The 16,338-nt window shown below is 39.2% G+C and overlaps 1 protein-coding gene across 3 annotated transcripts in view; it reads left to right on the plus strand.

Annotated features, from left to right (window-relative positions):
- Positions 1 to 16,338, plus strand: part of CAMTA1 (calmodulin binding transcription activator 1) — an 894,089-nt gene that overhangs the window by 25,183 nt on the left and 852,568 nt on the right. For all 3 annotated transcript variants that reach the window (XR_011073449.1, XM_068538799.1, XM_068538797.1), the window contains 2 exons: positions 1,728 to 1,797; positions 6,753 to 6,871. Coding sequence is in view for 2 of the 3 variants with exons in the window: in XM_068538799.1 (XP_068394900.1) it covers positions 1,728 to 1,797; positions 6,753 to 6,871 (189 nt within the window). In the remaining variant the exon portion in view is untranslated. The remainder of the gene's footprint in view (positions 1 to 1,727; positions 1,798 to 6,752; positions 6,872 to 16,338) is intronic.

Below are 16,338 nucleotides of genomic sequence, written 5' to 3' on the forward strand. Positions count from 1 at the left end.
TTAGTCAGATTTCAACACTCTCTGTGGCACAAAAAGTCCAGGCAGTCATCAGTTTATTCTCAGAAAATGTTAACGTTGTTAAAGATTATCCTCATTAACTATAGTAACAATGGCATTTTATATTGAGTGGTACTCTTGAATCTAAAGCCCTTGTGTGTGCATTATCCCATCCAATTCTCTGTACTTTTTTGGATGAGGTAATACAGAGAGGTTAAATTACTTTCCCAAGGACAGCTAGTAAGTGAGAGAACTGAGTTTTTTATATTTTAAACATAAAATGTTGAGGGTGATTGTTGACTGTCGTTGGTTTTCTAGGTATATAAATCTGTGGTTTATAGTGCTGGAGGAGTAATCTAAAAATTTATATAATATTGCAACTGAACAAAAAGGGACCCAGACTAATTGGCTGGCAAGACTCAGAGAAATTCCCCCCCCCCCCTTTTTTTTTTTTTTAAGTTTTTATTTATTTATTTATTTTAAATTTATGGCTATGTTGGGTCTTCGTTTCTGTGCGAGGGCTTTCTCTAGTTGTGGCAAGTGGGAGCCACTCTTCATCGCTGTGCGCGGGCCTCTCACTATCGTGGCCTCTCTTGTTGCGGAGCACAGGCTCCAGACACGCAGGCTCAGTAATTGTGGCTCACGGGCCCAGCTGCTCTGCGGCATGTGGGATCTTCCCAGACCAGGGCTCGAACTCGCGTCCCCTGCATTAGCAGGCAGATTCCCAACCACTGCGCCACCAGGGAAGCCCTCCCCCCCTTTTCAAAAGTTACCGTGGTGTAGGTTTTTTTTTTATTTTATTTTAATATCTTTATTGGAGTATAACTGCTTTACAATGTTGTGTTAGTTTCTGCTGTACAACATGGTGTAGGTTTTTATATGAAAGCTTTAATTTTATGTACATGAAGCAGCCTGAGAGCAGAGACCTGGTCTTCCAACGTCTCCCTGACTCACTCCACCCGCCGTGCTGTTAGTTGGCACTCATAGATCCGTTTGAATGAGTCAGGTGTGGGCCTTGCTGTTGGGAAGTGGTAATGATGTCGTTGAATGTTGACTGAGCTGCAGAATGAAATGGCATTGGTTCTTCTTAGTAACAATGTACTGTACGTACAGCACATATGCTCCCTGTTAAAAAAAACTGCACAGGTAATAGAGGTTCAGCAGCATAGATCTTTTTTTCACACACGTGTACTTTACATTTTGAAACACTCTTAGCCTACAGAAACATCGCAGGTGTAGTGCAGAGGACTTCTTTCCCCGTGAACTATGTGAGAGAGTGAGTTGCCGGTATGTTTCATTCCCCTTGACTGTCAGAACTTTATTATGTGTTTCCTACAAACAACATTCTCCTCCATCACCACAATGCAGGAATCAAAGTCAGGAAATGAACACCCAGACTTCTCTACCGTCGAATCCTCCGAGCTCTTCCGGTGGTGCCAGTTGACCCAGTGCTGACCTTGTAGAGAAAGGCCCCGCGGGGACCCTGGGTGGCACTTGATTGTCTCCTAGCCTCCTTTGATCCAGAACAGTTCTCAGTCCTTTCTGACTTTCATGACCTTGACGTTTGTGAAGACTATAGGCCATTTTGTGGAATGTTCCTCAATTTGGATTTGTCCGATGTTTCCTCATGATTAGATTCAGGTTTTGCATCTTTGGCAGGAATATCACAGAAGAGCCAGTATTTATCTTTTTCAAAGATTAGTTTTACATTTTATTTTCTGTTTCCTTAGAGCGTTTCCCAAAGTGTATTCTGCGGAACTAGCACCTACTGTGTTCTCAACACCGTGCCACCTATAGAAGGTAGGATTCGAAAGCTTTTGACTTACAGGAAGGGGTGGGCTTGGCAGTGAGAGTAATTCCATCCTTGTAGTGCAGGAAAGCCTGTGATGAGGAGTGAGAAGACCTGGGTTCTGCCTTTAACTTGCTGTGTGATCTTAGATGAGTTACTTAATCCATCTGGGGGTAGCAAAATAATACTCCCCTCATAAAGTTTCTGTGAGGATTAAAAAGGCAAAGGGTTTAATCATATGGAAAACTCAGAGCACTCTGCAAATTTTAGATATACTAATACAACGATTCTGTAATTCTAGTGTCAAATTCTGGGTGACTTAAGAGTAGGAGCCTTGTGGTATTGCGGGAAAAGCCAGAGGTAATGTCTGAATCCCATTTGAGCCACTTACTAGCTGTAGATCTTGGGCAAATTAATCTGAACCTCAGGTTCTTCATCTGTAAAATGGGGGTGATTATGCCCAGACGGGTTATTGTGAAGATTAAATGAAAGAGTACAATGTAAAATCCTTTCTGGATGCCTGATATAGAGTCCCACAAATGTCTGCTCCCTTATAAATAGTAGAAAATAAATGTACTTGATCACATGTAGCTCAGACTGAAGTTGAATGGGACGAAGCAGGAGAGGATGCCCCAAACCCAAATTGACGGCAATTGATCGCAAGGCTGCTGGGCCTCGCCACTTTATCTGCCCCCACCTACATGTTTTTAGATTGAAAATATAAAATTCAGGTAAATAGTGAGAAGTTTATTAAACCTGAGATTGAGTTGACCTAGACCTGGGTCAGAGGTTTGGTAATATGATTGACAGGGAGAGGGTATCTGGCCACCTAAAAATAGAAAGGGTAAGATTTGATGATCACACGCACTCTAAGAAGAGGAAAGGGGTTGTGAAATAGCAAAACTAGTTATACTTTTCTATTAAAAAAACTTATTATTTTTTTTAACCTTTAAAAAATCTTTTGGATAATTACAACTGAGTTTAATTCATTTTGGAGAATTTCTTTCGAGAAGAATAGGAAGAAATCATACCAAGCCTTGGCACATAGTTGGTGCTTAATTAATATTTATTTTGGGTGGATAGCGATTTGAAGGTCTTAGATTAGTAATGGCAGTATTTGCTGCTGTGAGCACTGTGCTGACTTGAATTTAACAATATGCGCTTATGTTTTCCTCAATCAGTTCCTATCCTAGTAATTAACTCTAAGCACATAATAATTAGAGCTAAACAGAAAATTGTAGCGCTTCCTTTTAATTTTACCACTCCAAGTTGTTGATCAAATATATTCCCAGTAAGATTTAGCAATTTGGTACACTGTTAGACCAACTTACTTTGAACAGTTTGTTCTAGAGGTTGAGAGGTTAATCATAATCAACTTGATTGAATAACAGTGTTTGTAATTATTCACAAAACCAAAATTATTGAATTTTTATTAATTATGAATCAAAATAAAATGGATACATCATTTCCCGGTTAGACTTAACACAGTTATGATTTACCTTGTAGAAGTCAACAGTGTGTTCCAAGGAAAAGGTCAAATACATTTCTTTGGATTTAAATGAAGGATTTGGTAATGTGAAATCTCAGATTTAGAAATAAAACATGAAAATAAGAATTCTGCTTTTTGCCTAATTAACTAAGTGAATGAGCATTCTCGTACATTTTAGAAAGTTTTAGTTGAGTTATACTATGCCTCTAAAGTTATTATTTGGAAAATATTTGAAGGTTGACTGGAGAAGGTGGTTCATTCTCTGGAATTAATAGCTGTCAGCCAAACAAATCATCTGTCAATTTCAAGAGCTTCATAAGTTATTTTTATTGTGAAGTAGGTTAGAAAATTATTTTGTGAAGTCATGTATCAGACACGCATATTTTGCTAGATAATGATAGTGAAGTGTTTTACTGTATTTGGTTGACACTTCCATTTTGCAGTGTCAGAGTTTAACTCTCTGGATTTAAATACTGAGATGCAGTTGAAACCACTGTATAACTTACTTTTAACATTAACTCAAAGATACTGTTGGAATCCTTGTACTGAGACAAGGATTTAAAAACTGGTACATGTGTTATCTAATTATGATATCAATTATAGTTACTCCAAAAACATTAAAAAACATTTAATTAAACAACGTAATTTTATACAGTATAACCATGTGAGCAGTTGTTTTCTAATGTGAAAGCAAAGTTACTCTTTATTCCATTTTAACTAGAAAAACTGAAATTTGAAAATACGAGTGTTAACAGTTTGGCTGTTTGAATTCCTGGTATTCTTTTCCCAGTATTAAAACTGCCCTCTTCATAATGCACAGTGGGAAAATTTACCCATTGTTATGTTTTTTAAAAACATCCAATTTATATACAGCATGAACCTAAAATTCTGGAAATAGCACAGTTTAAAAACTGATTAAGGGGAACCCATTGGCCTGTCATACTTCTATTCCTTTTGAACCCATGGCTGCACATCCCCATAAAGTGCTAAATTTAGAAACTTGATTGAGAGAGTGCTCACACAGCTATTCTCCTTTTCCTCTTTAAAAGCCTTTGGGCCGATTCACTGCTGCCTGATTTGGTATCAGAGTGGAAGACAGAAGCCTTTTCTCTAGCAGTTAGTTGTGCTGTTGAGAAGAGTGCTCGCTCCCTCTCTCTCTCTCTCTCCCCTCCCCCCTCCGTCTCCCTCCCTCTCCCCACCCCCACACACACCCCCACACACACCCACCCACTCACTCATATGCTTCGTATGCCGAAGGACAGCTGGGTTCTTCAAGGAGGCTAAAAGGACAGATGATTAACATCAGGTTGTGACCACAAACATAGAAATAGAAGCTGGGGTTTCATATTCCATTCATTGTCAAAATTATACGTAAATAGTTTTTTAGGAGCTATGACTAGTCATGTACTATTCAAAGTAAGCCAATTGATTGAGCATCTAGCACAGTACTGTTTTCGTAGAAGGTACCCTGTAATTGGTAAATATCAAAATTGAGTATAGATTTTAGAATTTTTTCACCTCTACTTTGAAGATTATACACATCAGGGGAGATTTTTAAAGAGCAGAGTAAAACCATTTTAGGGAAAGAGAAGGGAGGTAAAGGCTCATGTGATTTGGTATTGTGCACTGTAAAGTTTTATGGCCCATGGTACCTCCCTTGGGAGGGTGAAGTGCAGGGAGCATGCATAAGCACATAAAATTACAAAGGTTTTCTAGTGTGTAATTAATACAGAACTTTCTATGAACTTGCTTTTAGTTAAACCCTTTTTTTTTTTTTTTTGGTTTCGTAGCAGGGTTTTTTAAAAGTTTAATTTTATTTTGCTATTAAATTAAAATTTTGGATTCTTAAAAGCAGTCAATTTTTAAGTTTTTCAAGTTTTTATACTGCTTATAGAAATAGAGGATAGGCATTATAATTCAACTGGTTGTGTAGTTCATGGGCCAAAAAAGATTTAATATGCTAAAACTCTCAAGTTCTTCCCTATAGGAAGATGTAGTAAATTTTTTAGATGTTATTTCTATACCCAGTATTTCCCTGTTAAGATCTTTTCCTTGAGAAGAAATGTGTTCATCAGATGAAAAGTGTTTGGAGAAGATTTTATTATGACTGTAGAAGTATTTTTTATTCTTTTATGTTTTTCGCATGTTCAAAAAACAGTCTGTGCTAAACAAAATTGTAGTAAATGACTGGAAAAATATACTACTGTATTTCACTTTCAACATTCTTAACTAATACCTGTATGCCTATATAAGGTTGTTTAATTGTAAGGCATTTAAAATTACTGAATGTGACAGTAAATTCTCTAGGGATCTATGCCTGGAGGAGAATTAGAGATTATCTCATTCTCCTTGATTTGGGAAAGCTGAAAATATTAAGTAACTTACCCAAGGTCACACAATTAGAAAGTAGCAGAACTGGGCAAGAATCCTGGGCTCTTGACTTGGAGTCCTTTTTTACCTTACTGATATCAGAGTAAGTTATTTCACCTGTGACTTTCTGGCGCAAATTCAGTCTTCAGTATTTTAATGTATTGCTCCTTAGTACCCAGTTATGCATTGTACCCTTTGGATGTTGGGACTTCCATTTGGCATTAAAAAAAAATTGGAGTGGGTAATTTGAAACTTTGACCTAAATGTGTCAAACCTGGCAAGAAATTAGGAGCCGGGCAAAGGGACTTTGTTACAGGAATGAAACAAGAAATGATATGTAAATAAATAAGTGAACGAAAAAAGGAAAAGATCTCTTTTAGAAAGTATCAGGGAGACTGATTATCAGATAGACATACCATCTAGTCTGAAAGTAAGGAGCTTTTCCCTCACTGATTTAGAAGAGTTACGTTTTGATGAAATAGATTAATCGTATAGATATATATGTAAATCAAATTAATTAAAAGTGTATGTTTTTAGATTTAGGCTAGAAGGGCCAGCCTCTGTATTACCTAGGTAGCTAACTGGAGGTTTAAATTCCTTATATGTATAAGATTTGTAATTTTCTTTGGAAAGGGGAAGTCTCATTTGTATTCTAGGGGATGAAGTAGTATTAGCTTATCAATAAAGTAAGCAGTCATATTTTATTATAATTCCTCTTTTCTAAAAACCTTAAAAACGTTTCCAGCTGTTAATAGAAGATTTCTAGGTGTTGTGAGTTTAAATCATTTTGTAGTTTTGATGTACTTCATGGAAACCTGGTGAAAGAACCTTTAAAAGCAACGGTCTGTTTATGGGCAGCTGCTGGGGTATTCCCTGTTCATTTGCTCGCCATGGAGCAAAAAGCTCAATCTTATTTTAGAGCCTCTTGACCAGATTCCTGCTGCCATCTATCTGATAAGTGTGTAAATGAGTTTTGTTAACTAAGAGGAATAATGCTCTTGGTCTCCCAGTGACCAAAACTCAGCTGCTGTTTCTGACCTTGCCAGTGTACTTAACAGGAGATTTTCTCTATGATCTTCTCTGAATTTATTGTTTTCTTCTTTATAGATGATCATGGGAACAGCAATAGTAGTCATGTAAAAATCTTTTTACCGAAAAAGCTGCTTGAATGTCTGCCGAAATGTTCAAGTTTACCCAAAGAGAGGCACCGTTGGAACACTAATGAGGTAGATAAATTTCTATTTTTAGGGGTACAACTTTTTTTAAGGGCAAACTCGCTAGGTCATTTTGCATAGTACTACTTTATATTAGCTTTAAATTCAAAATATTGAACTAGGAAATTGTAAATGAGAAGAATACTTAATTTGGATTTGACAGAAACCAACATGTTTTTTGACCTATCTCTGATCTGCTTGGCTTGTGTTGAAAAATATCAAATGTGCACGCTGACTTACTAAGGTAGCATGAGTTTCTGTCTTTGTGTTTTCTTGCATTTTGGTGTGTTGCATTTGGTGGTTGACTCTGTTTGCATCTCAGTTAAACCTTAGTTCTTATGTTGTCATGAATTGATAAGGGTACAGCTCCAGTGTTCCACAGAATGTGCCGTGTCTTGACAATGTGAAGTTTCTGTAGAATTTGGAAGGGCAGGGTTCTTATTAGCAAAATAGCTCTTGTCCTCTCTGATGAAGAAAGTTTGCATGGAGAATTAACTGGTTTACCTTAACGATAGGAATTTGTATTAAGAATGAAGGCTGTATAGTAGGTTGTTGATCTGACATTCAGTTAGAAGGAAGATTGATGAAGTAGAGTGAATCGGAGTTTATTTTGTTGGATGATGTTTCCTTTTTTGGTAAATCTTAATCTGGAAGTCTTAATATTAGGGGTGGATTGCTTTGTCATCTTTTTTATTTTGAAATCTGACTATTTCAATTTAGGGTAATACCCATTTAGTGTGGTGATGAGAATTGGGTCTGTGTCCATCATGCTGGGAATTCTATTCCTTTAATTCAAATGGCTGGGGTTATTGGTTTTACAAAGTTGGTCTCAATCAATTCGTGTTGCTGGTTCAACATTTATCAATACTTCCAAGTTAAGTTATAAATATAACACCCTGCCCTGTACTGAGCACTCAGTTTTGTTAAGATACAAGAAGAAAATAGTGCTGCCTATTTACCCTTATTTTTAAAAAATTGTTTTCTCTAATTCTTGACTTACAATGCTTTTGTTTTGAGTTATAAGAGGTTATGTGAAAGTCTCTTCACTTATCCTAGTTTACAGAGTTAAATACTCACTAGAACCTCATAGTTTTGTTACCTTGTCTCAACTGATTTTAAACTTCTTTTAAGGTATGTATATTTTGATTATTTGAATAAATTATATTTCCCCCCTCAGACAGAATACTTTTGTTTTGACAAACAGCTAGTTTGGAGGCCTGTTGTTTTAATCAGTCATCTATTAACTGTTTCAAACATTTTAGATATGAAAGCAAAGGTGCTGAAAATTAGTCCTAATCATAGATCATTACTCTGTCAGCAAAATAGTACAATTTGGGGGCCATTCAGTAAGTCAAAACTAGATCATGAAATATTAAAGAACTCAGTAAGTTTCTTCGTAATCCCTGAAACAGGATTTGATACTATGTTATTATACATTAGTTCCAGTTTTTTTTATAAATGTAACAAAACATATAATTTTTTCAGTGTTATCTTTTTATGTAATTGGCAATTTATTTTAATTATGACTTGAAATTATATTTGAAACCAGCAATTGCTTAGTGAATTAAAGTTAGTGGTCTTAAGAGTCTTACGAAGCTGGGGGTAACTGTCAGGAATTTAGTTGGTAGATTATTTAGATGAGTGGTTTCAAAACTTTTTTGGAACTTTTGAGCACAGCCCTTCAACTTTCACAGATTTGTTTACCTCTAAATTATTTACATGTTCCACCTTACTAATATTTTAGATACATTATGAAACACCCGATAAGGAATTTTTATAGAGGACGATAAGAAGTCACTCTGCATTTTCTTCTAGGACCCAGTACACCTAGCCCCTCGGAGACCACTGGTTTAGGTCCCTGTGTGGCTTAAGTTCAAGTCCTAAGAGGGGAGACTGCATCCCCTTCCGACCGGTGCAGTGTGAGACTGGGGTCTGAGAAATGTGGGGTGTTTGCACGAGCTGTCACTGCTGCTGAAATGTGGGTAGAAGAGTGTGTGCCCCTGTGGAGGGCGGGGGCGTGGCAGGGGGGCTCGGCTGGCAGGGGCCAAGGCACACGTCCTCTTCCCTTGCCATCGGTTGTGCTTTCGGTGGTCTGCCTGCCGAAAACCAACAAAAACTCCTATGACAGAACTGAATTCAAAGGTTGGCCCATATTTCTGTGTGGAGGACTTTGGCTTTTTTTTTCTTGTTGATTTTTGGCTCTAGGAAAAAAACGGGAATCTTGGAGTGACAGCAGGAGTTGTTAATTCTGTAAGGTGTTACGTGGTGATGGTGACATGTCATTTTTTTTTTTTTTTTTTTTTTACTGGCTCGGATAATAGAAACAAAACAATTAGTACTCCCGTGAAAGTACTTGCTTCTCTGACCTGGCTGGGTTTGGCATTTTCCCATGTCTTTCAGCCTGCCATCCTTAATGTCGCCACTGAGACCTGAAGGAGGTGTGTCGCAGTGGGGCTTTGTGGCCCCGTGTGAGGCGGAGCATTGCCCGTGGAACCTCTTGAATCGCTCAGGGAGTAGGGTGTAGCCACCCCGCTTTGCGAAGGGCCCGCCCTCCCCCTGGGGTTGGGGTAGCTTGCCGTGTGCTGGTGGAGGACCCCGTGAAGGAGTCGGCTGGTATTTAGGAGCTGTGTTGTACAAAAACTACATTCCTGTTGATCCCACTTCCTGGGACCAGGCACTCGCACTGGGAGGGCCGTGTGGCACAAGCGCAGTTGCGAGCACAGCCGACGTGGGTGTTTTCCATCTCACTCTCTGCACAGCATCTGTTCGCCAAGTAGACTGGCGGCCGGGGTTGCCTGTATGAGATGTCAACTGTCATCTTTCTCTGTCGCCCGTGTTCTCTCTCTCTCTCTGCTGGGTGTATACAGTTGAGTTCCTGGGTATAATTTGACTCCTCTGTACTTTTGAGAGAGTCCCTTCCTCAGACCTGTGTTGTAACATCTGCGGTTACTTGAGAAAACCCACCGTGTGTACTGTGCGTGCGCATCTGTTGAGAGAGGGAGGGCGAGATGGTGCCCTTTCACGTGTCGCCGTGTATCAGCGCCCGCTCCCTGCTGGTGACTGGGTGCTGTGTATCGTTAGTTCTGAGCCTTCTAATGATATTGCAAGGTGTGTAATGTTTCCTTTTACAGATGAGGGAGTGTGGGTAGAAAGTGGTGAAATAATTCGGTCAAGGTAGCACACTTGACAGGGCCTGTCTCTGTTTGAGCTTCATTTCTTCTACGTTGCTGATTAATTCTTGGGAACATTCATTCTACTGTGTGTCGTCTAGGCTTTGAATTAAAGACGCATAACCCTTAACCACATTAGCGTACCTGGCAGATCCATTCTGGAGTTTAGTTTCAGATTAAAAAGAGTTAATATAAGATTAGTGTTCTGGGTTCACATGCAAATTTGGTAAAGCTGAAAGTCACTGAAAAGGAAGACTCTTAGAAGACAAGACAGATTTTAGGGCCTACTTAAGCACTTTTAACCTTTTCTAACTCACTGGAATAAGTAAGATCTCCTGCCCTTCTTGAATGTTATTTGCAATTGCAAAATAACTGTTGTATCTAAAAACAAATCAATTTTAGATTATGCTTTCTCAGCCGTAAACACTCTTTTCCCAGGTTCTGAAAACAATATGGAGATGGTGATGATGGTCATTATGGCAGCTAACATTTATTGACCATCTACTGTATGCTAGGCACTGTTGAGTTCTTTCTGTGAATAATCACATTTACTCCTTGAACTAATACTATGAGGTAGGTTTTGTGATTATTCTTACAATATAGATGAGGAAACTTGAGCCACAGAGATGTTAAAGTAGCTGAAAGTGGTGGCCTTGGAAGTCCAAGCCTATAGCCTGATTTTGGAGTCCATACTTTCTACATTTCTGTCCTAAAGAATGATTTCAAATAAGACTTTTCCAAGATCTCGTGCTGTTTAGTGACTTCTAATCCTTTTGTTTTATTCATTTGCTTCTTTTTTCATTTTGCATTTTCCAGTATTATACGTAAACTTAATGTATTTTTTTCTGAGGATTAAAAAAAAAAAGTAGCAAACACTCATTTCTTAGGGAAGGGGTTTTGATTCTTTTTTTAAAAAATTAATTAATTAATTAATTTTTGGCTGTGTTGGGTCTTCGTTTCTGTGCGAGGGCTTTCTCTAGTTGTGGCAAGCGGGGGCCACTCTTCATCGCGGTGCGCGGGCCCCTCACTATCGCGGCGTCTCTCGTTGCGGAGCACAGGCTCCAGACGCGCAGGCTCAGTAGTTGTGGCTCACGGGCCCAGTTGCTCCGTGGCATGTGGGGTCTTCCCAGACCAGGGCTTGAACCCGTGTCCCCTGCATTAGCACGCAGATTTTCAACCACTGTGCCGCCAGGGAAGCCCCCGGAGTTTTGATTCTTAATAATGAATATTCACATGTGGGCTCTGGATGAGGAAGAAAATATATTATAAAATAGAAATTTTGTACCTGTGCACAACTGGAGGGTTGATAGGCTTGATTTTTATATCCTGGGCAGGAGAGAAAGAATGTATTAAACACAGAGCACATTTGTTAAAGAACCAACTCTTATTTCATAATCAGGTTGGTATTCACATCTTCATTAGGTGAACTATTACAATTTTCTGCATTTTAAGTTAATATTTTTAAGGCCCAGAGCCAGAAATAATTATGCTAATGCAGCTTTCTGATTACACAAATGACTGCTTCATAATTACACATATTAGTGCTCCATATATGTTGTCCAGACTGAAATTCCTTTTGTTTAGTCATTAATTAGCTGTTGGACTTAAAATGTAACTACTGCATTCCCCACTTGCTGGATCTGGATTTCAAATGGCGTTCTTCCAAAGCCAAACTAATGCAGCACCATGAACCTTTTCTAATGAAAATGTTCTCCTTACATATGTTCGGATCATTTTTGTGTGCTGCTATTTTCGAACTATTAATGCTCTTTCTTTTGTTTGTTTTCCCTCTAATACAAAGTTTCTCCAGAGTAAGCAAACGAAAAAGAATTCTAGTTTGTATTGATCTTAAAGAAAGTTGCAGCACAGGTTAGTAGTTAGTGGTAGCTTCAGAGATTTTCATGTTAAATGCATTCTTTTAATGGTAAAAATGTCTGTCGAGGGAGCAGTACACATATAGACTGATGCATTCTCAGCCATACCAGAGAAGCTGAAGAAGAAAAACTCCTTGAGTATAATGCTTTTCAAAGGGAGAGAATTACCCTTTTAAATCCTGAATACTTTTTTCCCTCAACTTTTTATATTCAAGTAAGAAAAGTGGACTTTATGACTTTGAAAATTATTAAATTATATTTCATTTCAGTTATTTTGTTTTAACAACAAGAAGCCACCTTACTTTAAAAAAGTTTTAGAATCATTTTTTTGTACAGGCATATATTCTTGAGTATTTTTATATTTTTAATTTTTGTCTGTATAACTTACAAAGTCATAGATTTAGGGCTGTAATTTTTTCATTGATTGGTTTTACTAGTGTATTTACGTATTATCTTTTTGAAACACAGACCCACATGTTTTGGGGATCATTTAAGACTCTTCAAATTTCCAAGATGTGAGCTAAACTGAAAAGTATTTTTATACTCTGATTATAAAGGTGACTGAGATATTTTGGCAGTGTTAAGGGTTTGACTGGTCCCAGGTCATTCTCTGAGGCCAGGCAGGGCTTTTCTGGTTAAATCACAAAGAGGAAAATGCGCATATGACCCACAACACACAGAGCCAGGTTTTAAGAGTGAAAGCGTTTGATTTTTGTATATGGTACCAAATTTGTAATTAAATGTTAATTTTGTAGCAGTTGGATTAACCATAATTCCTCAGTTTAGCTTAGTATGAACTGAGGTAAATGCATACTGAAGATCCAAATGAGCACAGGCCTGTTTGTCAGACAGCCTGCGTCACCTTGGCATTCATTGGTGGTAGCAGAGGTGGCAGCAGAGGGTGCGTTGGAAAGCTGAGGGCAGCACGTCCTTCCACGTCAGAGAGGGGAGACAGGAGAAGAGAGATCAATACGGATGGCGTTTGGCTCTGAGGAGCAGTAAAAGAAGCAGATCTTACCTGCAGAGAGTAGGGTAGTGTTTATAAAATTTGAATAAGATGTTAAAGAAATTCTTATTTAAAGGAAGAACATTTCTGTAGAACCAGCACAGTTTGACCTAAACTATTTTTATTATATTACTTCAAAATGTAGCACATAGAAGAATATTTGGCCCATACTCAGTGTTCAGTAAATATTTGCTGAATGAATGAAATATGGAAAAACACAAATAACTCAGGATAAATTTCTTAATTCTTAGAATTCTTCTGTGAATATAAATATAAAACTCAGATGTATACATTACATAAACGAAACCACAAAACTAATAAAATTTATATTAAGAACATCAGTTCAATGCAATGGATGATGTTTTGCCCAAACTAAATTGTCTCTTGCAACATGAATATAACCCTGACTGTTCTTAGGCAGGTTCTTTTGAATTTGGCACGTGGCACTACTGTGTGCCCTGCAGTTATCCCGCCCCTCCCCCACTGAACTAGTCATAAACAGCTTTTTGCTCAGCAGGCCTTTCTCTAAGTCTGTCATTAGGCCTTGGTGCAAATATATCATTTAGTCTTAAGTTCACTTCTGGTTTTTCTCATTAGTCCAAGAACAACTTAAATGACACTACTGGGTACCCCTGCCACTGTAATTGCAAATCACAGACTTGAGCAATGAATTTGCATGTTAGAATATATTTGTTATGGGTTTTACTTTTTCAGATTGTGAATTAAGATGTGAAATGAAAACTTTCTTAGTGAACCCAAGGATCACTGATGTCTTGGAAAGCATACAGAGTTGGTAGGTTAGAAACAAGTATAGTCTTGGCTCTGCCCCCAGTCAGCTGAGTGTTAGGTAAGATACCTGCTAAGCCTCTTTTGTGTCTTTGGTGGTCGTGTGAGGTTATGCTTTGAGACCTTTAAAGATTTGTCTTAAGCCCAGCTCTCCAGTTTTGGAGGCTAGATCACTGTTGCTTCCAGAGTTGTTTGAGAGTGCCAGCTTGGGAGTTTACTTTTTAAAAAAAAAAACAACAACTCTTAGTCATCCTTTCATTTATTTTTATGTTTAAGGTGTGCAATTCAGTGGTCTGTAGTATGTACACAAAGTGGTGCGCCCATCACCACCATCTAATTCCACAACATTTTCGTCACCCTCTGGGGGTTTTCTGTCCCTCTGGCCTTGGTGGAGTCGGCACCTTCAAGGGGCAGGCAGCCTCTCTTCAGGGGGCTGCCTGTTCTTCTTTGGTATCTTCTCCAAGTTTTCATACCCGTCTAGCACTGGAGTTGACAACTGAAGAGATTGTGCTTTTACCCAGGTCTTAACGTATAGCGCTGTCTCCTGACATTGTTTTTTTAAAATGTTAAAGCGCAAATGAGGATGCATTTTGGACCCACATTTTTTAAGTTGGATGGTAGGGGCTTGTAGAGTTTTCAGTTGCATTAAAACTCTGTATATTCTGTGAACTCTTTATCGATGGGTTGTGTGGGGATAAAAGAGCCCACTGTTTTCAGTAATGTTGGGAGATTTTGGTGGTGGTGATTCCCGTGAGGAGAAGCTGAGCCCTACTGAAACGTCAGCTGAGACAGAAGAGGGAAGAACACCTGGAAAGGCTGGCATTCTTTAAAAAAAATTTTTTTTTAAAATTTATTCATTTTTGGCTGTGTTGGGTCTTCGTTGCTGTGCGCGGGCTTTCTCTAGTTGCGGTGAGCGGGGGTTACTCTTTGTTTACTCTTTGTCGTGGTGCACGGGCTTCTCATTGCAGTGGCTTCTCTTGTTGAGGAGCACGGGCTTCTCATTGCAGTGGCTTCTCTTGTTGAGGAGCACGGGCTCTAGGCGCGCTGGCTTCAGTAGTTTTGGCTTGTGGGCTCTAGAGCGCGGGCTCAGTAGTTGTGGTGCATGGGCTTAGTTGCTCCGTGGCATGTGGGATCTTCCCGGACCAGGGCTCGAACGTGTGTCTGCTGCATTGGCAGGCGGGTTCTTAACCACTGCGCCACCAGGGGAGTCTGGCATTCTTTAGCTTAGTGATTTTCAAGCCGAGCTGGCGTCAGAATTACCTGGAGGGCTTGTTAGAACCCAGATTGCTGGGCTCCACCCCAGCGTTTCTGCCCTAGTAGGTCTGGGGTGGGGCCTGAGAATGGGCGTGTCTAACACGTTCCAGCTGAAACTCATCAAGATGAGGAATCCCAGCCTCCCGGATGTGTATTCTGAGCAACTTCACTTGGCTTTAGTCTCAGCTTTGCTACCCCTCAACCACTCAAGTATATTTCAGTGTGCTTTGGCTATATGGGATGCAGTTATGCTTTGTAGAGTCTTTTTCTCATGTCTCATGTGCCTAGAAGTCAGGAAATGCAAAGTTATTTTTTGGGTATTTACCTGAAGTAATATAGGGAGCCCTTTTTAAAGTATGGGTGGCAGTGGTAGGGGTATGTGGAGGCATATTCCAATTTTTGTGACTTTTTTTTTTTTTTGAAGAGGGAGCATGAAGGATAATCTCCACCCCATCCCCTCCTTCCATCTCCATTTGGCCCAGATAGCTGAAAACAGCCAAACCCTAAAGCTGACAGCATCTACCTACTTACCTACCTACCTGTCTACCACCTTCCAGTCTTTTTAATACTACCTACCAAATGTTTCTAATGATAAATTCTGTTGCCTTGGTGATTATGAAATTCTGTTGGAGATTTTAAAAGAAGTTCCTAAAAAAATAACCTGTTTTCTGGTTTTAATGCTTTTTAGAAGCCTGGGGGGAAAAAAAGAAAAAGTGCAAAAAGAATTCCTTTCTAGATGGATGAGAAACCACAGATGGGCTGGGGTGAATGTGATGAAAGATAAGTATGTGTTTGGGAGAGTGTTTTCTCTGTTAGGGAGAATTTTATGGGCAGGATGTGTGGATTTCATGGAGCTTTCTCATATGCTTCAGTGGTTGTGTGTTCTCTGGTCTGGTGAAGGGTGTAGAGTTGAAATAAATGTAACATTTAAAGAACTTGCTGTTTACATTTGGGGAGAAATGTGGAAAGTTGGAGAAGCTCCAGCTCTGGGGAATTGAACAGGGTTTAGTGGATGTGTGTGCACGTCCAGGTTGGGCAGCTGCGGTAGAACCAAGGTGGAATTCTGAGGCAAGCTTCATTTAGCACTGAATTCAATTTACTGGGATTTCAAAGGAGTTGATGGAAAAAAGGGAAAGGTTCCTGTGTCCAAGAAACCAGGAAGCTGAAAAGTAGCTTGACCTGGGCTGGAAAGTAGAGCCACCTGAGCCTGAAGTTAAAGTGAGCAGGTGCCTGAGGGGCTGGGCTCCAGGTCTAGTCATAGCCGAAACCCTTGAACCCAGGCCACGCCTTCTATTTTTTGCTGTTTTTTATTATTAAGACTTAAGTTTTAGAGTGGTTTAAGGTTCACAGCAAAATTGAGGGGAGAGTGCAGAGAGTTCCCATACAGCC

This window comes from Eschrichtius robustus, chromosome 3 (genome assembly GCF_028021215.1).
Source record: "Eschrichtius robustus isolate mEscRob2 chromosome 3, mEscRob2.pri, whole genome shotgun sequence".
In the NCBI taxonomy this organism is placed as follows: Eukaryota; Metazoa; Chordata; class Mammalia; order Artiodactyla; family Eschrichtiidae; genus Eschrichtius; species Eschrichtius robustus.